Raw genomic sequence first — 24,407 nt, 5'->3', positions numbered from 1 at the left:
ATCTTTCCTGAATCACACAACAGGTTTATGGGAGGTCGTTTCTCTAGCTTGCTGGAAAAGGGCACGATCACAAAAACAATATATAGAGAAGTATTTGCTTTCCATGAACTCTGTGTCACAACCAATATTAAGGGCCTGTGTGTGATTAAAATAAGTTAAGTTGTGGAGGAAATGTTAACCGTTTAGTGAAGCAATCCCCTTTCACTCACCAACCAAAAAGGGAGGAGGATGAAACACAGCACTAGCTCAAGTTATCTATTCCACTGTAAAAAGTCCTCTGTCACTCATCATTTTCTTCAAAATATATTAGTTTTTATTACTCAGCCTTCACCCTAAGGTCCATGGGTGGGCTACAACATTAATTCATAATGTTAAAAATAGTTTAAAACAACTTACAGTCATATGCAATGACAAGCAATGTTTTGCATAAAGCAGGCAGGGAGGTAATCGCAGCACGCAATGAGAGGGGAAAGGAGAGTTCAAGATAAAGAAAGATTCACTCATGTGACACCATATCATGGTCTGGTGTTACATCTTAAGTGAGCCTAAGTCTTCACCACTGAGTAACCACTTCCAGCTTCTACTTACTGCCACTCTACTTTTCAAAGTCTTGGTAGAAGTCATCAGTACGGTTGCAAGTTTTACTCAAAAACCATGAGAGCTAAAAACTTAAACCTTCCTACCAAAAACCAAAAGAGCATGCCTCCAGAACCCTAGAGATATAAGAACCACTGCATTTTGTAGTGCCACCACAATCCACATCACTGCATACTCCCTTGACAAAAATCACGATTACCAAGGGCCAAACCAAAGTAAATCTCTCTTTAGCTGGGTGTGGTGCAGCCTAGTACCCTTATCAATAAGTAACTAGCTAAAAAAACAGGAAGCAGAGAGTAAGAATAAATGAAAATTTTCCAGTGGAGGAATATAAGGAGTGGAGCCCCCAAGGATCAATATGGAAGCAGTGTTTTTTACCTTGTCCATAGCTGGCCTGGGATTGGGCTGAGTTGTGGGATATTCAAGTTTGCTGATGACACCAGGGTGATAAGAACAAAAAAGAATTGAGAGGATCTTGGGGGGAATGGGAATTAAAATGACACATGATATTCAATTAAACTAAGTGTAAAGAATTATTCAATGGGGGGGGGATCCTGATTTCACATATACAGTAGTACCTCGGTTTATGAACTTAATCTGTTCCAGAGGTCCGTTCTTACACCAAAGCGTTCATAAACCGAGGCGCGCACTTTCCCTAATGAGGCCTCCCACTGCCAATGTTCAGCTTCCGTTCAGCTTCCGGGGCAAAGTTCACTAACCGGATCACCTACTTCCGGTTTTGCGGAGTTCGTTGTCTGAAGCGTTCGTTAACAGGACTGTTCGCAGACTGAGGTGCCACTGTACGTCAATGGGCTACTGGGGACTGATCCGGAACAAGACATTGGGGCCTTAGCTGATAGCTAGATGAAAATACTAAGCCAGCTGTGAAAATAATGAATTTCAAGGAACTATGGAAATTCACTAGCACAAGTCCAGTACTGACATTGGGGGGAACACAAGTTGGGGAAGTGCTGCTTGCAGGCTTTCCACAGGCAATGGGTTAGCCACTGTGAAAAAGCATGAAGGACTAGATGGGTCCTTCGTCTGATGCTTCTCTTCTTATTTTATGCTCTGTACACAGGTATGTATGCAGATTTTTAATTCTGCACAAGACAACCATTTCTCTTGATGGCAACATTCATGCTGGTCACATAATTCTTATGCCAGGTTCACACCAGTTTAGATCAGTTAGATGGCAATAAACATATTTCTTAAACCTAAATAAAAGTGGAAAAATCCTGAGATTAACAGCAAATTAAAATAACTGTCTGAAAAGACACGGGATGCCAAAAAGCTACCAGCATAGCTTACAATTTTAAGCGCTCCTATGTTTGAAGCATATCCTGAAGCATATGAAAAGGTGACCTCAGTTCTGATTACTCAGCTGTCACCAAGATCAAAAATGTCTCTATTAACGTAATTAGAATTAGCTGTTCTTTGAAAAACAGCTTTTGTGGACTTTTGCCAGAAGGCAACACATTTACAGCACAAAGGACAGCCAAAAATCTGTTAGTCAAACCCACCACTCAATGTTTATTTCAAATGCTTATAAGCAAGGGTTGCCAGCTCCAGAGGGTTGGGGGACCCTTTGAGCAAATCTACGGGGACAAAGAAAAGGGAAGGGCAATGGCATTTCATCATGCAACACTGAACTTCACCACCTGTTTTCAATTTGGGATAAAGCCAGCTTAAATGAGAATAGGCCAAACATCCCATCTCTAGCAAAACGTGTGCAATATATTAAGGCAGAAGCCAACCTTCTAGTTCACACTAAGAAAGGTATTCAGTTCATTAAATTGTCTCTTTACACAACTGTTTTCCTTCACAGGTATCACTTTGCATATAGGAAATTATACAAAGACACATGATGTACTATCACTAGACTCCTATAATGAAATTGAGCACATAAGAAGCCCCAACAATGATAACTGGTTAAACATCATGAGCAAGAAAAACATTGCTTATAGGTTATCTGCTTGAGAGGTGTAAGAATCTTGCTTTCAATTTAACAGTAGACCTGTCATTAGCTACCATTTAGAGTAAACTGATGGGTAAGTACTACTACAGCATCAAGTCATGAAAGTATCAAAAAAAAATCTCCAAACAGCAGCTGCCTTTACTCCACAGTGAAAGATGATACTATTCCACTAAACTCCAAAAACCTCTTGTGACTTAAGGCCAATTCACACAACCAAATGGGTGCACAGGGAATAAGGGTGAAAGATTATCTGCACAGGCTCTAGAGCAAGAAAGGATATCAGAAATAGGTTTAGGTGTGCAAACTTACACACACACACACACACACACACACACACACCATGCTATGTATTTTAATTTATTAGTATTGCAAATGCCACGAGCAAACAGACGGATATTGGCCTCAGTTTAAAGTTTAGATATTTACAAGTTAGAAATAGTATAGTTGGAAAAGATAAAAATGTATTGCTCTCATTCTGTTCAAAACCACATGGGAGAATGCTACTGGGAAGCAGGAAGTTAGATGCTGAACCATCTGTTGCCTTCATCACTGATTCTACTACATACTTACATCAATACAGATTGTGATTCTTCCGATATTACACAGCTATATTTGGTAAGTTAGTCTCTCTTCCCCTGCTAGGATCCAAAGTAGTTATCAGTGAACAGGCACTTGGCACTTTCTAAACATCAGACTCCCACACAGGAGCCTACAAATTCTCGCACTGCTCACCATGGCAAGCATCCTTTTCCTCTCTGGCAAGCGCCTCCAAAAGCTCACCGAGAGATGAATGAGCTGCTTCCTTCTCATGCCCTATTTCTAAACAGGGCAGCCATGACGGAGAGAACCACTCACCAATCTCCTCCTCCCACACTTGGAGCTCGACACTGACCTCACACTCGGCTTCAAAGGCGAGCCAAGTGCTCAACCAATTATGCAGAGAATAAATACTGGCATTTTCTGCTTTGCTGCCATGTTCAGCTGATATTCCTTTGCAGAGACTGTTAGTGGGATGGGAGGTTGCCTGCTGTTGATGGGGTTACACTCCCTCTGAAGGAGCAGGTATGCAGCTTGGGTGTGCGTCTGCATCCATGGCTGTCACTTGAGGGTCAGGTGGCCTCAGTGGTGTGGAGTGTCTTCCAACAGCTTTGGCTGATGGCCCAGCTGAGCCCCTATCTGGACAAAATAACAACAGCAGCAGCAGCAGCAGCAGCAGCAACAACAACAACAACAACAACAACAACAACAACTGCCAGAAAAACCACTCAAGGGATTATCCAGAAAGATGCAATCCGTAGGAGTTCCTCAGGTGAAAATCATAGAAACAGCAGTCACTCTCTCAAGGTATGCCACAACAACTGCTTCTTGGACAAGTACTGGCCAAGCTAAACTCCTCTTGACAACATGACAGCTCTTGCAAATCTATGAATGGATTGCTTTCAGAAAAAGATTATGTATGGTCAAATTTAATGATATTTGGAACGTATTTATTGAAACCATAGTGACATGAACTGCCATTTACATGACAGAAATAGTAAGTTTACCTACTTACATATATACTTATGTAACTGAAATATACTCGGAGTCGAGAGTGAATTTCATGCTCTTTATTCAGCTCATAGTCATCAAGGAGAAGAGGAGAAGAAGAATGGCTCTTTTCCCAAAACCATCTGCTTATATACATTATTTACACAATGGGCCTTGTGTGATTGGCTACTTCAGGGCTACACCTGTGGGCCAATTATATTGTGGATTGACTTCTGCCTGCAGCCTGATTGGCTGTTCCTACAGGCCAATCAGGTAGCAGATTCACTTCTGCCAGCCGCCTGATTGGCTGCTCCAGCAGGCCAATCAGGTTGTGGATTCACTTCCACCTGGAGTTGGATTGGGTAGCTCCCGCTGATTCTGAATCCTATTGTTCTAGGATTCAGCTCAGTACATAACAGTAACCTTACCTACTTACATATATGCTTATGTAACCCTAATTACATTTTATTGTTACCTCATTATTGTCATTTTCCTTTGCTTTGTTTTTATGTATTTTTTTTCTTATTTACTTTAATTCACTGTAAAATGTTCAATAAAATGTTCTTGAAAGAAAGAAGAAACTACTGCCCCAAGCTAGGGTTTATCAGAGATGGGTCTCTTCATGAGAGAAGAGAGGGTTGCAGCTGGAAGTGCTCAATTTTCATTCATAAAAAGCAAAACACAAAAGGAACAGAATATTTTTGTGGCTCTGCTATGTCAAGAACTAATGTTCAAGAACTAATGCCAAAAGACAGAGTGATAAGTCAGGAAATTCCCAGTTTGAAACTCACGTCTTTCATTAACTCATTAAGCAGCCTTAGCTAAGCCACTCAGTCTCAGGAGTTCACCTGTAATGTATGGAATACAAAATTGTGGCCTACCTAAAAAATGTTATATACGTTACAAAATATTTGGGCAACTCTGTGTTGATATTCCTGCATTGCAGGGGGTGGACTAGATGACTATTGGTGTCTGTTCCAACTCTACAATTCTATTATTCTACTAGCTGACCCGGCCACGCGTTGCTGTGATTCTTTCCTGTGATCCCCACCCCACCCTGTCCCGATCCATGACGTATCCTGCCCCTCCTCCCTCCACCCCAGCTCATCCCTGTGTTTCGGTAGGACACCCTTCCCTCTGTTGTCCCTGGGGGGTGTTGGCCCCACCCCCATGTATCTACATACATTGGCCCCCACCCTTGGAGAAGGAACTGTTAGGTTCTGGGTTCTATTTCCCAGTATGCACTTTTGTCTGAGCCTTCTGTTGTCCCTGGGGAGTGTTGGCCCCTCCCCCATATATATATACCTTGGCCCCTCCCCCATATATATATACCTTGGCCCCCACCCTTGGAGAAGGAACTGTTAGGCTCTGGGTTCTATTTCCCAGTATGCACTTTTGTCTGAGCCCTCTGTTGTCCCTGGGGAGTGTTGGCCCCTACCCCTATCTTCCTACATTGGCCCCCACCCTTGGAGAAGGAGCTGTCAGTTTCTGGGTTACATTTCCCAGTATTGACTTTTGTCTGAGCCCTCTGTTGTCCCCTCCCCCCTGTATCTCCATACATTTCTATATATTTAGATTAAGGATCGGGGGTGATGATGTGCCCTGGGACCCAGAGAACTACTAAAAGAGAACTACTATTCAAAGTGTTGGTGCTGACCTTTAAAGCCCTAAATGGCCTCGGTATACCAGTATACCTGAAGGAGCGTCTCCTCCCCCATCGTTCTGCCCGGACACTGAGGTCCAGTGCCAAGGGCCTTCTGGCGGTTCCCTCGCTACGAGAAGCTAAGTTACAGGGAAACAGGCAGAGTGCCTTCTCGGTAGTGGCACCCACCCTGTGGAATGCCCTCCCACCAGAGGTCAAAGAGAACAACAATTACCAGACCTTTAGAAGGCATCTCAAGGCAGCCCTGTTTAGGGAAGCTTTTAATGTTTGATGGATTTCTGTATTTTAATGTTTTGTTGGAAGCCGCCCAGAGTGGCTGGGGGAACCCGGCCAGATGGGCGGGGTATAAATAAATTATTATTATTATTATTATTATTATTATTATTATTATTATTAAAGAATCCCGACCGGGGGGGTCAAATAGTGAAGCCCCACAGCCCCGTAGCAACAGATATTCTATGATAACTGAGGGTCTGGGGTTGGAGAGCGGGGAGAAATCAGGGCTGGTCATATTCAGAGCCTGCCCAGGGAATTAATAGACATTAGAGTCCCTTAATTTCAGTGGGTATATATCAGGGAGAACTTAGCTGAATAAAACCCTGAGTTTTGTTTACATGCTAACTCACACCTTCTGAAACAATGCAGAAATCAAATTGCAGCTATCCTTCAAAGTGAGCACTTCTCTGAATTTTGTAATGCAACTAAAAAATTGAGCATAGGTTAAAATGTAAATAAAAATGCATATATTAGTCAAATAATTTAAACTGCTCTGAGGGAATTGCTTGGGGGGGGAAATGTATATATTAGAAGAAAGGCATGCTAAAATACAGGCAAATTTTCATTTTTTTAAAAAAATCAGAACTGATGTGAAAATGTGATAAATTGAACTTAAAATTGGGGAAATGTGAAACTGAGAGAAACCAAAATTAACTGAATTTTACTATCCTGAGCGAAAACTAGAAAAATAAAACAAATTAAGGGACTTATATACTGCCTTTCATACTATTCCAGAGCAGTTTACAATGTGAATAATTCAATTCAAGTGCTCTGAACACCCAGAAGTTCTATATAAAAGCTAAGCCTTATTATTAAGCAGTACAACTTACTTGTGAACAAACATGCTTTGGAATGAACAGTATATATAGTAACAAAATGGACTACAGATGGGGGGAAACCCTCTAAATTCTGTCAACACAGTAATTTCAAGGACAGCAACCAATATTAACCTCCACATGCTGACACTGAAAAGCAAAGTAGTTCTGTCAGAAGTAAATGAATCAGTGAAAATTTTGGATTCCCTCCACCTCAATCCAATTCAAAGAGACAGCAAAGAAAGCTGGTTTGCTGCTGCCTTTATACATCAAGGTTCTTCAATTTTCTCCTGAAAAACGGCATGAATGGGACACAATTACCCATTTTCACATCACCCAGAAACATGAAGGTAACCACACAATTCCATCTGCCACAGTTTGTTAACAAGATCAAATACTTCACTGGACGGAAATGTCTGCGGTGATATTTAATCCAAGACATAATGGGACGCAGCCACTACAAGGGCATCAGCCCTTATTTAACCACTGGAAGAAACAGATGATTCATTAGGAGCACAGAGCAAACAGACAGCAGTAATAAATTCTGCCTGCTAAAGTGTGCATTTTACTTTACCCAATAAAACGCTGTTCTGTCATGAGACATATTGTCAAAGGCCTTTAAATACATTTTATACTAAGCTCTTAGTAGACAATGGAAGTTTCTCTTTCAACAGTAACTCAAATAAAACCATCAACTCTGCAGGCTATAATAAAAGTAAGGAGATTCAGGGTTGGTGGAGGGGACAGTGAAGAGTTACGTTTTCATCTAACCTGAAGAGAACAGAAAAGACCATTGCCCCAGTGCGAGGTCAGCAGAACACACACACCCTTAGCATCTGATCAATAATTTGGAGAGGGGATCTCTGGAAGGACCAAGTAAGAGAAGAGTATACATATAGGGATATATCTACTTGGATATAGTATCTATATTCTGTGAATACTATGGCTATTGTTGTTAAAGCCTGTTTAATTGCTATTATTCATTAATCTTCTGTATCATTGAATGCAAACCACTTACAGAGCGGTGGTTTATATTGGATTGTTAAATTGGAAAACCTAATAAATATTTTTTGTGAGAAGAAGAAAAAATAGAACACATTACTACTATTCAGGTGTGCCCACCGCTTAGCTTACAAGCTATTATCGTTTTGCATCTGCTATATGCCTTTCTGGTAGTACAGTATTTATTACTGCTGCTACATTGTTAGCTCAACCTTTTCCCACAGAGCTAATAGCACCACTAATGGGCATCTGTAGTTCAGCAACATCTGAAGGCCCGCAGATTCCTCATCCTTGTATTATAGTTTTTTAAAAGGCCTTCCAACAGGATTGCCAATAATATAGCTGGTACATGAAACTAGAATCCCAAACCACTGCACATTGATACATAATACAGAAGCCAGTGATGTGGTTTTCCCAGAAAACTGGTAGTTTGTGCAGAGTAATTTGCATGGGAAAATGTTCTGATGCTCTAGAGAGTGATCTAATTTAGCATGTTTGCTTTACTTGCATTTGGTAAACAAAGCTGAACGCCAAGCTTGCCTAATATCATTATTTGCAGTTGGCATTGATTCATTGTCACCAATGACTTTTTTGCAACAAACCTCTTTGCAGAAAAATCAAGTGCTGCACTGGAAAATTTTCTAGAAGATTTTCTGCCCCATGTCGCTGATTTAAACATTTGCAAATGATAATTTTATAACTCTGGTCAAAACAAACTATGCACAGGCTCGATTGTTTAATTTTTTTTTATCTTTTCTCAGAGACTGTCCACAGCCAGTACCTGAATCCTTTTGAAATTGCTTGAAACATGGTAGCAATTCCCCCCAGAACTTTCACCTGCTCTTCTAATCAATGTTGTTTTCCCCAATCAGAAAGGACATAAACACAGAAAAGTCACAGAAAAGGTTCATCTAAAAATCAATTACCAGAGCTAAAAATAGCTAAAAGACATTTCACACAGTGTTCTAATACAAGAACCAAGAGATAAGCATTGGAAATTTGAAGATAACTGTGGGTCCATTAATTATTCATCTCAGGAGGAGGACATGTTCGGCCTGTTCTGCACAACTCATGTATTTACACACACAACGTGGCTATTCATTCCCCGGCTGCTGTTGTTATTATTTTTAAAATTAAATTTATACACTGCCCTTAATGCAAATATCACAATGCGAGTGACAGTATCAAAACACAAAATGCACAACATAGTAACGAAAACAACACAACACAGACTTCATCAGGACCATCACACTGGAAATCTCTGCATCATCGTGACAACTTCTGGGGATCATAGCAGAGGTATGGTAACTCAGAATCTCATGGGCCCAATCTATGTAGCAAGTGCTCACTAAACATTATGGAGTAGGAATACCCCAGATCAGACTACTTGTTCATCCAGCCCACTACTGTCTAGTCTATGCTGACTGGTAGTGATTTTCCAGGACTTAAAGCAAAGATCTTTCACACCACCAGCTACCCAGTCCTTGGAACGTATCTAATGAGCTGCATGAGGAGCCTGCTGTCTACTACTGAGCATCCCTAGGGATGCCATTGTTGAGCTACACATTTATAGCCATCATTATCAACTTTCATATTCTTGTCCTGATCACCAGAACATACATTCTAATTTCGCCTTGCAAAGACCCATCCCGCCCTGCATTCTTTAACAGAAGGGGACTAAATAAATGTTTTAAAAGTCCTAACAGCAGCAGTAACTGCTTTTCTTATGTAGTTATACAGATAGCATTAAAAGATGAAAAAGTGTTTTCCTTTTCTCTGAGATGGGATTTTCTAAGTAGATGTATGAAGGAATTGGGGGGGGGGGTGATTGAGGGAAATGAAGGAGCAGGTGTCCCCTCCAGCCCCACCAAATCTTCATTTCCATCTTTTTCAGAAACAAAGGGGGGGGATGGCGGGACTGAATCCCCCCCCCCCAGTTTTTCCCATTTCTTTCCTTCAGGTATTCACATCTCTAATTTTTTATTTGAACGATTTGCCTATCAGCATCCTTATCACTTGGCTTCAAATGTCCTTTAATACTGAATGACCCCACCCCATGCATTTAAAGACATCAAAGGACTCACAGGAAGTGCCCATAAGGCATTAGTTTTTGATCCATCTTTATTATCTACAGTTTTATTTGTACACCACTTGGAGAGGTCTTTGATCAAGCAGTTAATAAATCTTTTAAATAAAATACATTATAATGCCAGGGGGTTCAAACTATGGTCTCCCAGAGCTCCTTGGTGGGAAAACTAATAATGGAAGACTGCTTCTTTAAAAAAAACAGCTTGCCTGTCGCTATCAGCTTTCTCATGTGATGGGCATTCCAGGGCCTATTCTCTGTTCATGTGGTACAATGGCAAGACCTAACAGGTTTGATCGGTGCCACGTGTGAAACAAATGTACACCCTAGATTACACTAACATCCTGCCTTTCTTCTGTAGCGCTCAAGGTGACATACATAAGTTTCCCAGGTGGTCTCCCATCCAGAGTCAACTTGTTCAGTTTTACGAAGGTGGCTGCAACAAGTATCTTATCCGTGGACCCCAGAATCCTCAGCAACAAGCTGGGTTTTTAAGGCAGACACGTCAAATTAGATAGCATTCCTTGGAAGCAGCAGGTCAGAAAATCACTACTACCAAGAAACCAATTCTGGTGTTATTAATACAATTATTTGCTACAATAGGTGTAATTATAGTGAGTTTCACTTAACCAGCAACATGGCATAAAAGGGGGGAAATTACTGTTATATAATTCAGATCCAAACCCCACAGTAGAGTAATACCTCTAACTAAAATCTCATAAGGTAATGAGCTCAATACTTTGTGACATTTTAGTTGGTCCTAATAAAGGCATTACCCTACTGAGACTATTGAATTTTATAATAAACCAATATAGCTACCTATGATTTTTTTGTTAATTTAATTCAATTTTCTTCTTATTTCTGCCCATAGGAAACACTTCCTATATTTACTAGGTCAAGCAATTGTTTTCTCTGCTATATAGCATATAGACAGCAATGAGCTTGAGGCTGCCCCATGGACTAAGTGTACCTAAGTCAGAACTTTTCAGTTATAGACTTTTTTGTTTTTTGTTTTTTAGAGGCAGTACAAATATCCTGACTGAACTGTAATTAGGAGGCTTGACATTTGGGGAGTACAGAGCTTCAAAGGCACCATTATTGCTATGCTTGTATAGGCTCCAATTTTTTAAGACCAGTTCCCACGTTCTTGCACATCAGCTTTTGGTACTTTTTCTTTACAAAAATATTTAGGGAGGAAAAACCCTATACATCACCATTCTGCAGACTAACACTCAAGGCAGCTTAATAATAAATCACAGAATACAAAGCAGCAACAGAATACTCATCAGTAATAGGACTTCTGAAAAGCCAGCTCCACAGCCCAAACCAAAGAGCACAATACCAAACCATAAATAAACTAACCTACAAAAACCTAGGGACAGAGGAATCTTAGCAATAGAGGTGGTGACAGATAGATCTCCCTCTGGAGGAATTTTCAGAGTTAGAGATTGAGCCTCAGAATAGGCCACCCAGAGAAGAACTTCCTTGGGAACCGGCAGACTTTCAGGCACGTGACTCCCTAGGCGCTTAAGGGTTTTGAAAATTAATGCAGGAACCAAACAGGGACAGATTAGTTTTCTAGGAGGGGCTGGAGGAAAAGTAAGTTTTGGAAGCATAAAGAGATGTTAGTAAGTAGCAACTACATTATGTAGTAGTGCTGAACCTGATACTTGTCTGTTGTGTCAAGGCTTTGTGAAGCTTGACTGAACCACTCATACGACAGCAGAAGGTAAAAAATCAGGCTATACCACAGAGGCCTCAGCCCCAATAAGACTTGAGTCTTGATATACAGAAATGTAGATAGGTCTTCCTATAAGCAGTATCATCCATCATTCAGAACTATGGGGAGAGTCAGGTTTACACCACCAGTAGGGGCTGCCAGCAGCCAGCAGCCAAGATGACAGGTAAAGGTAGAGAATGTAGCCCAGAGCGAAAGCCAAAGAACAAAATGATCCTACCTATGGCTGAATAGCATAGCAGGATGCAGTGAGGGGAGCCAGGCAAGGCAACAGCTATAGCTTCACTCAGCAAACCAGTTGCCTAGGCTTCCACAGCCAGAGAGCTACACAGCAAATGAGCAGCAGCACATGTAGGAGCACCAATATTTTCCATCCACTGAGGAAGGAGACTTAGTTGTCTGTCCCCAAAACATTACCAAGCACAGATATGTAGTCATCTCTGTTGATATCATCACAGCTACTGACTGTATAAATTCACCATTAGGCCCACATTCATATCAAGCCACAGCTATTCTACAAGATAGGCAGTGTTGGAAGACCAACAGGATGAAATAACATGGTAGAATCTCTGCTGCCTCCCCTACCTCAATCACCAAATGCCGCAGTAAAAACATTGCGGTAATCATCCTTAATTATGGTTAAGAGAGACATTTAACTACCTAAACTATAGTTAAGAATTTGCTGCAGATTATTTTGCAGTTAAGAATTTTCTGCAAATTTGGGATGTGAAACAATGGTTTGAAATGAGTTTGCAAGCCATGGCTTTCATTGACTGTGGCTAGTTGTCCCACCTCTACCAAGCAAGCCACAGTCAGGCCAACTTCAGCAACTCTCCAACCTCCCTGCTTGCAAGGCAAAATAGCAGGTCTCACTGGTATCTCTAAATACATGTCCTCCAAAGGCAGGGATTAGCTTAGTCATAGATTCAAGGTATGCTGGATCCAGAGGTGGCTGGTATCCACTGAAACTGGTGGGTGAAGGCAAAGCCAGCAACAAGCAGAGGCAAATGATTCTATTTTTGTCCCTATCTTCCTCCCTGCTGCTTTCCCCAAGGGCAACACTAAGACTAAAAAGAAGAAGAGGAAGCTGAAAGACAGAATCACTCCTAGACCGGTTGTAAGTAGGAACGCAGACAGGTAGGGGCTGGCTGAGAGTAGACTGGGGTTGGCGTAGCAATAGCCTATTAACACTAATGGACCAGCCTCTACTGGTTGGAACTAGCAAAAAAAAAAAAATCATGGCTAGTGTTAAGCACGGTTTAGCATTATGTCTGTATGATCAACACAACTAGGAGCTGCAATGTCCAAACAAGGCCTAAGCAGTGTGGTAGAGTATTCTACATTCAAGCTCTCAGTGCTGGAAGGTGATAGATAGCAATACAAAAATAGGGGAGATAAATGTTGCAAGAACTAGCGCTATCTTAGAAAAGACATTCATGAACAATGTCACGGCCAGCATTGGAAACAATTTTGCTGCTGCATTATTCATCTTCTGTCTAACAGTTTGCTGTTAACACTTTCATTTACAGTCCAAAAAGTTATTAAAATTTCCAAGTGCTATATAATTAGTCCACAAAGCAGACTGTCAGACAATTTGTTGCAGGCTGTGTGTCTGTGTCTGCAAAAACAGTGATAACAATGTATTAGTGGTTGACCTTTCCATGAAGGAGCTATGCCTACAAAGTCCCTACGCAATCTTAAGAGTATTGTTTTAAACAAAAAGGTCACAGAGCACTTTGGGTTGATGAGGGCGAAATTCTATTCTTCAATGGAAAGTGAACTAGGTTTGGGGTATTTTTGCTTTCGATCCCCAAGATTAACAGTGCCTCCTATTCCCTGTTTTCCTTCGAGTTATTTCTGTGGTTTGTACCAAAGACAGTCTTTAGCCACTATTTGTTTTACTGTTACAAGCACCAAATAAGCCATGATTGTCATAATTTCATTTGCATGTTGGATATTATTTTCCTTTCCACAGGACAGCCATGCTTCAGACTCAAACAGCAAGCTAGATAGAGGCTCCCTTCCAACATCTACCAACCCAGGCTGGACACAGAAGTAACCTGCTTCTTCTCAACTGAAAATCATCCATCCTCCAAAAACTTAATTCACAACAAGGTGGAATGCAGTTCTTCTGTACTGATATGCCAGTTAGAGAACATTTGCACTACCCCTGCAGACTCCAAGCAGCCTTCACTTGCAGGCTACTACATCCTGGACAACAATACATGGTGTATGGCTACCAGCTAGAACAGAAGACCAGATGGAAAGAAAAACCTACCTAGAAATAGACTGCTTATTCAGTCTGTTTCTTGTTAAGCAGATGTCATATCAATGCACCAGGAACAGTAAGGTTTTTTTCTGATATTCCTTTCAGCAGCTTGGAAGCCTCTATGGCATGGGTGAGGAACCTGCAGCCATCCAGATATTGCTGCATTATAACTTCCAGCATCCTTGATCACTGTTCATGCTACTGGGATTGATGGGATTTGAAGTTCAGGAACACCTGGATGGCCAGATGCTCACACATACAAATATACATACTACACACACAGTACAGCATGTTCCCTTCTTGTGGTACTTGTTAGGTCATGTTAGATGACTTCACACAGCAGCTCATTCCCATGAACCATCATCCCTACCAAGAACTTTCTGGTGAAGGAAGAAGTTACAGCACAGACTCCTCTCACTTGACTGCAGATTTCTGATTATTAACAAACTTCAAGAAAAGCAGCCACGCTACAGCAACTCCTATGGCATTAGATACACATTACACGTGTTGGAAAAGTCCCTATGACTAGGAAGATTTGCAAAACCATAGTAATTGACTCAGTTAATTGACCCAGTTGATTGACCATTAATGTGTATGTTTGAGATACTTACAACAGTGAAGTGAAATGACTCGTGAAACACACAACCTAACAATACCCTTATCACATAGTATAAATTACTCCGGCCTACCAAAACATTTCTTAACTTTCATGAGACAATTTCAAACATCGCTCCAAAAGAAAGCAACATTTATTTTCAAAATTGGAAAAGTGTATCAGCCCACATGCAGGCAACATACTCAGTACTCAACGATGCACTGAAAATTTTTGCCATCCCATACAGCTCAGCTGACATTAATCCCAATGGGGCTTGGGGCACAACCCACCCAGAGAGTCTTCTGCACAATTCAAACAACCAAAAACAGGGGGTAATCAAAAACAGCCAAGCTTCACTTACTGATTGCTGTGACAGAGACACTTACATTCACTATAGTAGAGGCAGAAGTTTGCTCTTAAAAGCTAAAGACTTAAAAAAGCTGTTTGAAATCCTGGGCTCTGGAGAACATTTACTTACTCATGACTGGTAGCCTCTTTTCATATGGTCCCAAACAGGTCTTAAACTAAGGTATCTTGTCCAAGAAGATCTCTCAGAGGTATACATGTCCTAGCCAAAGGGAGGGAAAACAAGAAATGTATTATTAGTCACAGAATATATTCATGCTATTACATTTACTACTTTTATCAGCAAATCTAACTCTTGCAGCAGACTCTCAAGACCTATGTGGGCAGGAAGGAGCTAGTTCTCAAGTTATTATCGCTCCCATAGGAATGAAATATATTCATCCATCTTTATACTCAACCTATTTTTAGAACTGCTTTATTGACAGGGAGTAAAAACATACTAACAGTAAGTCTAAGCACAATAATCTTAGCAAATAAATCTTTAGCATTCCCACACCCACTCCCTGACCATATCACCAGAGGTCTGGCCTTCCCCTTACCCGGGATATTTTGGACCCTTCCCTAGTTTTCACTTTAATTTACATTGTTATACTAAAGAGACAATGCAATATTCTATTCCAAACACTCAACAAGAAGCAAATGAAGAGAAGTTAACCTCAAGCTAGGAACGACATAACTTTATTCGTAAGATGTACATGCACAAGATGAAACAGGAGGTGACAATTATTAAATAGAATGGCCACCAGGAAAACCTAACAGCAGAAGCAAAAATACCACGGCTGGGCTGAGGACTGTTAACATCTCATTTCCCAACACTACCCCTAAAACCCACTGAGGATAAGAAGAGAGCTGGGAGGGTGAGACTTTCTGTAATCCAACAGAGAAGCCCTCTCTGCTGTAGCTGCCACCGGGTACCAGGTTTTCCTAGCTGCTCATTCAGGGAGAGAAGATGGAACAAGATACAAAATATAGCCATCTCTAAAAGAGCCTTCAGAGAGAGGGTAGGATAATAATAATTTACTGATGCTTTGTGTAAATCGTATTATGGTGTGGTCACCTTAAAAATGGTACAAAAGTGTCCAAAATAAAGACACAAACCATTTATTTACAGGAGCATACATTATGCCGTCCTGTGGCTACTAGCTCACAATCCTTTTCTCACAGGATTAGTCCCTCCTTGAAGTAAGCTTCAGATCTCTCTTGTCAGATGTCACATCCTCTTTTGTGCTTCAGGAGGAAGAAAACCAGCTCTTACTCCATATTCTAACCAATAAGTGCAAAGAATGATTGACAATGACAAGAACTTCTTATAAGTTTTGTTTTATTAAAATTAGTTACGGGGTGTCTATCTGTTCTGAGGCTGTTGCTGTATTGTAAAGGTAAAGGGTAAAGGGACCCCTGACCATTGGGTCCAGTCATGACTGACTCTGGGGTTGCAGCGCTCATCTCGCATTATTGGCCGAGGAAGCTGGTGTACAGCTTCCAGGTCATGTGGCCAGCATGACAAAGCCGCTTCTGGCGAACCAGAGCAGCACACGGAAACGCCGTTTACCTTCACGCCGGAGCAGTCCCTATTTATCTACTTGCACTTTGATGTGCTTTGGAACTGCTAGGTTGGCAGGAGCTGGGACCGAGCAACGGGAGCTCACCCTGTCGCAGGGATTCGAACCGCCGACCTTCTGATCACTAAGCCCTAGGCTCTGTGGTTTAACCCACAGCGCCACCTGCGTCCTGCACCACTTGCTGTATTGTACTGACGTGCAATTCCCCTTTGCCATTTGCCCTCCCCCACAAACAAGATTTCCGGCTACAGGACTGCATCCACATTCATCCAAAGCAGGTCAGCCTATTAATTTCTCTCTCTCTCTTTTTGACAAACTCCAAGTAAATGTTTATGTGGCACAACCATCAAAAGCAATATGCAGAGCTTCATAAGACTTTAACAGCTAAGTAAGGCATGCTCATTCTCCAGTCATCTGTTAATAATCCAATCTTTGTTAATAATCCATAGACGGACACCTGCCTTCATGTTCACCAATTAAACCCCCGAAGAGTTCCCAGCTGTATTTGTCTCTCTCAGTCAGAGAGATCGTTAGTTCACTGACTACAGTGTTTACTTCCGGGATAGGCAGTGTGCCTTGTGCTTATGACTTGACATGAGAAAGATCAAGGCAAAGCTTAAATGAGGAACATGATTACCATTGATTAAAAAAATAATGCCTATACTAGACCCAAGTCAGATTTTTCTCCTTACATCCTTCCTCATTTTTTATCACAGCTACACTAGGCATGGGGCTTTGTGGAGGATGTAAGACGATGGTCAAGTTGAAAAGCACTGTTGCTGCTGATGTCACTTGCTAAAGAAGAGAGGGGAGTTGCGCTACTGCAGTGCTAATGGCAAGTCCTGAAAAATCATTGACAAACTCCTCCTGCAATGGAGAAATGAACCGAAATGGTTCTCTCCGTGCCCTCCCCACATTTTCTGACAAGTATGTCCTATACCAGGGGACGGCAAACTACAGCCCGGGGGCCAGATGCGGACCATCGGGATCATAAATCCGGCCCGCGGACCCTGCCACCCGCTCGGTCAGTCCCTGCGGTAAATAGGTGCAGCGCGTAGGAAAATGCGCAGCATGGAAAATGACTTACTTCCGCGGTGCTGGCATGGCTTCGGATTGGCGGCAGGAAGCTCCTGCAGCCAACCCAAAGCTGTGGAGGCCTCTGGGTGGGTGGCAACACTAGTGCGGCTTCGGATTGGCTGCACTCTGGGCGGCCGCATATGGCCAAGAGCCGAGTGGGAGGAAGCAGCGGTGGCGGCGGGGGAGGGAGCCTGCTTCCACCGCCCAGGCTAGCAGCATGGGCTCTGCGCCCCGCAGACCCCTGGCGAGGCAGAGGACGGCACTGCCGAAGAGGAGGCGACGTCAGCTTGAGTGGCAGCAGGGGGGAGGTCCTTTCAGGAGAGGGGAGGTCTGAGGGACAGTGGACCAGCCCCCTGCTGAAAACGTTTGCTGACCCCTGTCCTGTACACTATCCCACATTGTTCCAACACAGAGAAAGCAGAAGCTGCCAGCTCAGAATCAACTCATGCCCATTGCAGGGTGAGCAGCCCCAATTCACTTTACTCCCCACATGCATACACACATACTGTCACACATGCAAAAGAGAATAGCTCTTCTTTACTCATAGTATAAGTCCCATCTTAAATGGCAACTCACTATTACAGTAAGCCCACAACGTATGCACATTTAACTTGTGTGCATTCAGCTTTAAGTGCATGGCAAAAAAATAAAATACTAAGGGGGCGGGGTTCTGGGGAAAATGACTTTGGTTATCCCACCCGCCAGTGTTTTGCCTATATGCAATTTTGGCTTTAGGTGCTATTCCCAAATTGTAAACCCTGCATTAGTTGCAGGCTTATTGTATGTCCAGTACTCCCATTTTTGAATTGATGCTGTAAGAAATATTCAGTAACTTGGTATTTTTCTAAAAACTGACCACAATATCGCCATCTGTGCAAATCTAGTGAGCTAATTCCATGCAGTGCCTCTCTTCCCTGATTCCTTAAGGCTTAGGCAGGATAAGATGAGAGAAAGTAATTATCCAACTTCCTTAAAATGTGACTGAACATAACATTTACAGATCCAGTTGCAGATCCAGAGAAAATCCAAGAAAGAAAGCTGGAAAGCCTCCGGATTTTTGTACAAAGGCTGCTTGCTGGTTAATCAGTTGCAAAACCTATCAAAGGAAACCGAAACAAGGGAAGGCAGACAATGAATGCAAGAAAAGAAAGGAGAAAAGTGTTCTCAAAATGTCCCCCCCCCAGGTCTGTACTTAAAAGCTCCCCCTCCCCTTCCCTTTTACCATATTTGCACTTTTTGTAAAAGGTTTATTTGTAACTCCCCATGTAAGTGGGCTCACAGTAAGACTTTGTCATAGTGATTAGTTTGATTTATACTAGTGACAACTTTCTGTTTTACAGATCTGAGTTTAAAGATAGAAAAGATAAAAAAGACAGGCTTAATTGGTTGTTCTTCATTTGTTAAGATGTTTTTAAAAGTTTTTAGGACCTGTTAGTATACTGTACTAGTATCTTTTTGTAACTGTTTAAGATTGCCTTTGATGGAGGAAAACTTTATGAAACCAACTTTTCAGAGCACTTTCAGTACACTTCCCTCTTCTGTTTTCTTGCTTAGGAAAGAGGGCACCAACACTATGGTATTCTCACACCCTGAAAAAAATATTTCTTTCCCCTACCAATAGCCCACCGTATTTTATCAAAATATGGTAGAATATTTCCCCACTGTTTTGTTCACAAGAAAAGCATGCCCAAGCCGCAAGATAAAAATTCTGTCATCGGTTTTTCAGAGGTGGCCCCCACTGCTGAAGCTTGGGAGAAAAAGATAGAACCAGCTAACTCATAGAATTGTACAGTGGTACCTCGGTTTACAAACACAATTGGTTCCGGAAGTCCGTACTTAACCTGAAGCGTACTTAACCTGAAGCGAACTTTCCCATTGAAAGTAATGGAAAGTGGATTAATCTGTTCCAGACGGGTCCGTGGAGTACTCAACCTGAAGCGTACTAAACCCGAGGTATGAGTGTAATTGGTTTCAGAAGTCCGTACTTAACCTGAAGTGTATTTAACCTGAAGCAAACCTTCCCATTGAAAGTAATGGAAAGTGGATTAATCCGTTCCAGACAGGTCCACGGAGTACTTAAACTGAAAATAATCAAACTGAGGCGTACTTAAACCGAGGTATGACTGTAGTTGGAAGGAACCCACAAGGGTAATCTAGAACAACCCCCTGCAATGCAGGAATTTCAGCTAAAGCATCCATGACAGATGGCCATCCAACCTCTGCTTTAAAACCTCATATGAAGGAGAGTCCGCCACCTTCCAAGGCAGACCGTTCCACTGCCAAACAGCTCTTACTGCCAGAAAGTTCTTCCTAATGTTTAATTGTCAGCTCCTTTCTTGTAACATTAATGCATTGGTTCAGGTCCTACCCAAACTGTAGATGAAAAATCTGTTCAGCTTTTTAAGCAGCTTGCATTCCCTCACAACCCACGAAAATGGCCACAAGGAAAAGTGAAAGGGAATTTAATTCCCTAGAACAGCAGAGCTTGTAGAAGAATATTTCAGACACCAAAGTTAATAAACAGAACGCCAAAAGTCTTTCTTTGTAGTGGTGATAACAGATAATAATCATGAGAATGCAGCCCCTCCCACTGCAGGGGAATATAAGGAGTGTGGCCCCTGTTCCCAGGTAACTAGGACAGGCATCCACAATACTGATATTTTGCCACCTGCTTGTTTCACCAAGCATTTTTAGAGAATTAATTTGATTCATTATTGGTCATCTGGTCTGCATTTCACGTTTTGGTTGTTTTATTGTACACTGTCATATTTTAAATGAGTTGGCAGCATAGCATATTCTTTATGATTTCATTTATATGCTTTTTTAAAAAAATCCAAGCCTCACAGAATAGGGTAGTCATGAGGGATCTGTGGGGACAGCAGGAAGCTGGTGTCATCTGGGGTGAGGCAGTAAAGCAAAAGAGGATTTCTCTGGAGCTCAGCCGGGTGCCTAGAAACAGAGACCAGGGATGAGACTGAAAGAATGCCTTGCTCCATTCTGAGGCCCAAGTGATGTTCCAAAGTCAAGAGCATGGTGCTCCCCCTAACAGGTACTCCCACAACATCACTGTATTTTATATGCGACCCATAAATACATGTATTTTGCATGCAACACCTATACTCACTCTCTTAACGGTAAAGCAGCAATCACTAGATGGTGCCCAGCTCATTATGGAAATTGACTATGCATGAATGGGCCAGTTTATGCAGCAAAATATACATAGCACCCTTGAATCATTGTCTGGAGAATACAAATAAAAAAATCTGGTCATTTGTCAGCTTGGGCTATCACATCTGGTGTGCGTAAAACAAAAGATTTCATACGGAAGTTGGAAGAAATCATGAAAACTATCAATTCTGTCAATTCTCTAAGCGAAACAACTCACTAAGCTCTTGCAACTCAACACACTGCCTAATCAAAGATTAAATGTTTTAAATGATGCTCTTGATTATAATGGTGATCTTTTGACTCGACTATGTTATCCTCTGAAGGCAACTTTCACTTCTCTGAACTATTTACTATGGCTAATTACAATTATTACATAATTGGCTCACAGAAGCAACACTGTTACTTAGGTGTTTCCTAAGGGATGCTTCTCACAACAGCATACAAAGTTCAGCATGCACCTGCAGCTAACATGTAACATGCAAGTTACACACCGCACATCATTTTTTTTACCTCATGCAACACCTGGGCCAGCCCTACCATTAGGAAGACTGAGGTGTCTGCCTCAAGCAGCTGGTTTTGGGTGCCATGAAAAGGAAAGAATTGTTAGTTACTGAATTTAGCATTTTCTGACTCAGGGGCCAAAACAACTGGGCCAACCTTGGGTACTGTGAACACTGACTTGAGGAGGGAAGCACCATTTGCTGTTCTACCTCAGGCAGCAAAATGTTTAGGCCCTGTGCATAACCTGCAAATGTGCATTGGGCAAACATGTTCAACTGTGGTTCCTGGGAGCAGGTTTCCATGGTACACTCATCCCACATGCTAGGGCAGCGGTTTTCAAACTGGGCTCTAGGGAAATCTATCAGGGGTTCCTCAGGAAAATGATCAATGATAACAGACAAGCTTCTCTGAGGATCGTTTGTCTCCTTATGACTGGTATCTTCCTGCAATATGGTAAGATCACAGGGACATGGAGTTAGGAGGGATTTCAAAGGGCAGCTAGTCCAACCCTTTGCCAACGCAGGCCTCTGCTTAAAAACCTCTAATGAAGTGCATCCCACCTTCTAAGTCACTCTGTCCCTCTGCCAAACAGCTTTTACCACCAGGAAGGTCTGCCTACGGTAATTTTCATTCTAAATCCTTTGACTTGTCATTTGAAACCAATGGTTTATACCCAGCCCTCTGGAGCAACAGAAAACACATTTGCTCTATTACCTATAATATGCAATAGCCCTTCAGATATTTAAAGCTAGTTTATCATATCACTTCTTAATTATCTCTTCTCCAGAGTACCATATCCAAGTGTTAAGTGCATCCCAGAAAATATCCAGTCCATGCATAGCATCAGTGATGCTGCACAACATGTCTGGTGAGTGTCCAGCATAAAGTGAGTGTGCTTAGAACAACCACAGAACCCCCTGCAAAACCCTGTGTTTCTGTGGCAGACATTCAGAGCTTTCCTGAAAGACAAAGAGGAGGTTGGAGGGGGAAAGTCATTGTATGAGGAAGTAGAATCTATGCTTCTCACTTGTACCCAGTGTAATGTGTGAATCAGAGCTAGAACCTGGGGTCCTCTAGGGGCCATGTTACATATCCAGATATTGCACACAGGTGAGGTGACTTTCTTTTTTAACTGGCAGCAATCAAACAACTAACAGCGTACCTTAGCATGCACAGTGATTATTAAGAGTGGGAGGAGGCGTATCTGCTTTGGACCTTGTCTCCACATGAGATTAAATCTGTAAATTCCAAGCAAAGTCAGGCAGCACCTACGAAAATTCTACTCCACACATTCTGTTCCACCAGCCTTTGAACTTCTCACTCTGTAGCATTTGTTACAAAAGCTTTACCAACATTTTACTTCCAGGATCTCATTGTGCTTTGCAAATACAGGCACTAGGTGTTTACAGCCAACTTTTACTATTGGGTGCACATTTCATATCTGCCGTTTTACTGCTCCTGCTGCAATATGGTGCTTTTAAGTCGTTAGTAGCCTTGAACGCTGTCAATTCTATGGAAAGGCATCAGAAAACTTCTTCAAAACAAAGAGCAAAGTGTGTATTTCTTTTTCAAGAAGCTTCAGTGGCACCTGCTTCTTTTTATGATGAGATTTTCAGTGAAAAACAAATGACTTTAAAACAAAAATTATTGTAAACAGCCAATGCCCTGCCACCATGAACTTAAAAGATAGTTGATTTACATGAGAACAATAATTTAGCCACATTACTGAGCTGCAGAAGCCACGGTACAAGTGGCAGATATGACTGGTATGTTTATCTACAGCTCAAGTGATCTACAGCAGCACCTACCAAGGCCATTTTATACATTCAGCAAAATCAAGAAGTGGAGTTTTGTCAGAACCTTAAACAGTAAGGCTTGCAGGTGGGTTAATCCATGCAAGAATATTTTCCCATCTATAAATATATTTGGATTTTCTAAACGAGCAGGTTTAGGAAATGCAGAGCCAGATCTAGCACCTAGCATCCTCAGGCAAGTGTTAGGGCCCACCACTGATGCCAGTCCTTTTCCCCACCCCACACAGCAGGCACTGCCTGACTTTTAATTATCACGATGCCCACAACACTGCTCCAGGACTCTATGAGTAATTAAAATGGTGGGAAGTTCACTGCCTCCTCCAGATCACTGCACAGTTGGCACAAGTACATAAACCAGCCAAGGAAGCCCACCAGAGACTACTTTGGCAGGGGAGCTGGTTCTTGGTTCAACTTCGCCTTCTCTATGTTACATTTCTACCTGTGATGAAATCCTTCAACTTAACCCCTCACCCCCAAAATATTCCAAAGTACAATCAAGCATATAACCGTCAGCCTGCAGCAGTAGCATTCAATAAACGTTTCACTACAGAATTCTGGATGTATAAAATGGCTCTCATACTTGACTTGCAGCACACCTCCTCTTGGCTGCTAGTGTCTATCGTTGACCTACAACGAGTGCTTTGACAGAGAGGTGTGTGTTATCCAAGAACTAAGCTGCTCTTTCACACACTCCAGTCAAGGTTTGGAAGGATTTGTTAGAGACACCACACAAGACCCGATCTCTGCATCAGCATTTACAGAACCATGTCTCTCCTGCACTGTAATTTTGACACAGACATAAGTGTTGTGAGAGTTTTTAGATAATCATAGGATGCTAAAAATGTGCTCCTTTGCAAGCTTTGGCTACTATAGTTATTAGAAATTCCATTCTAATTACAACTCCACCTAGTATGAGGACAGGTGCTATTTTAGCATGGGTGAAGCCACTTAGCAAGAAATAACTCCAAGGCCAGCCATACTGAGCCTCTCATGTCCAGTCACCAAGATGCACATTTTACCATTTCCTCAGTTACAAAGTGTTTTTTACTGTTTTAACTCTTTTTAGCTGGGTTAATTGACATCCTATGCCCTCTTGAAATAGGGGGGGGTGTTTATTGGGTTGTTGTTTTATTTTGATTATGTATTTTGTGGTTTTATGTTTCTGATTTTATCCTAGGAACCGCCCTGAGATCTGCAGTTATAGGGCAGTATATAAATGTTCATATCATCTTTTCAAAGTCTTTATCTACCACTGCAAGAATGACTGCACCAAAACCCCACTAAATTCGGCCAAAATAACGCTTCATTCTGCAACCTGTGGAAACATTTTTACACTACTCTGTATAAATTTTTGTGCCTCTACTAGTTATACA

At 41.8% G+C, this 24,407-nt stretch overlaps 1 protein-coding gene across 7 annotated transcripts in view; it reads right to left on the bottom strand.

Annotated features, from left to right (window-relative positions):
- Nucleotides 1-24,407, bottom strand: part of USP6NL (USP6 N-terminal like) — a 144,230-nt gene that overhangs the window by 118,530 nt on the left and 1,293 nt on the right. For 4 of the 7 annotated variants that reach the window (XM_035128060.2, XM_035128063.2, XM_035128064.2 and 1 more), the window contains exon 2: nt 15,025-15,114. In XM_035128060.2, the coding sequence (XP_034983951.1) occupies nt 15,025-15,028 (4 nt within the window). In that variant the 5' untranslated portion in view covers nt 15,029-15,114. Of the gene's footprint in view, nt 1-588; nt 4,376-15,024; nt 15,115-18,407; nt 18,648-20,395; nt 24,402-24,407 lie in introns of those variants that run through there. The other 3 variants (XM_035128057.2, XM_035128058.2, XM_035128067.2) reach the window with 3 other exon arrangements.

Source organism: Zootoca vivipara, chromosome 10, assembly GCF_963506605.1.
Source record: "Zootoca vivipara chromosome 10, rZooViv1.1, whole genome shotgun sequence".
In the NCBI taxonomy this organism is placed as follows: Eukaryota; Metazoa; Chordata; class Lepidosauria; order Squamata; family Lacertidae; genus Zootoca; species Zootoca vivipara.
This window is presented reverse-complemented; position numbering and strand designations above follow the sequence as displayed.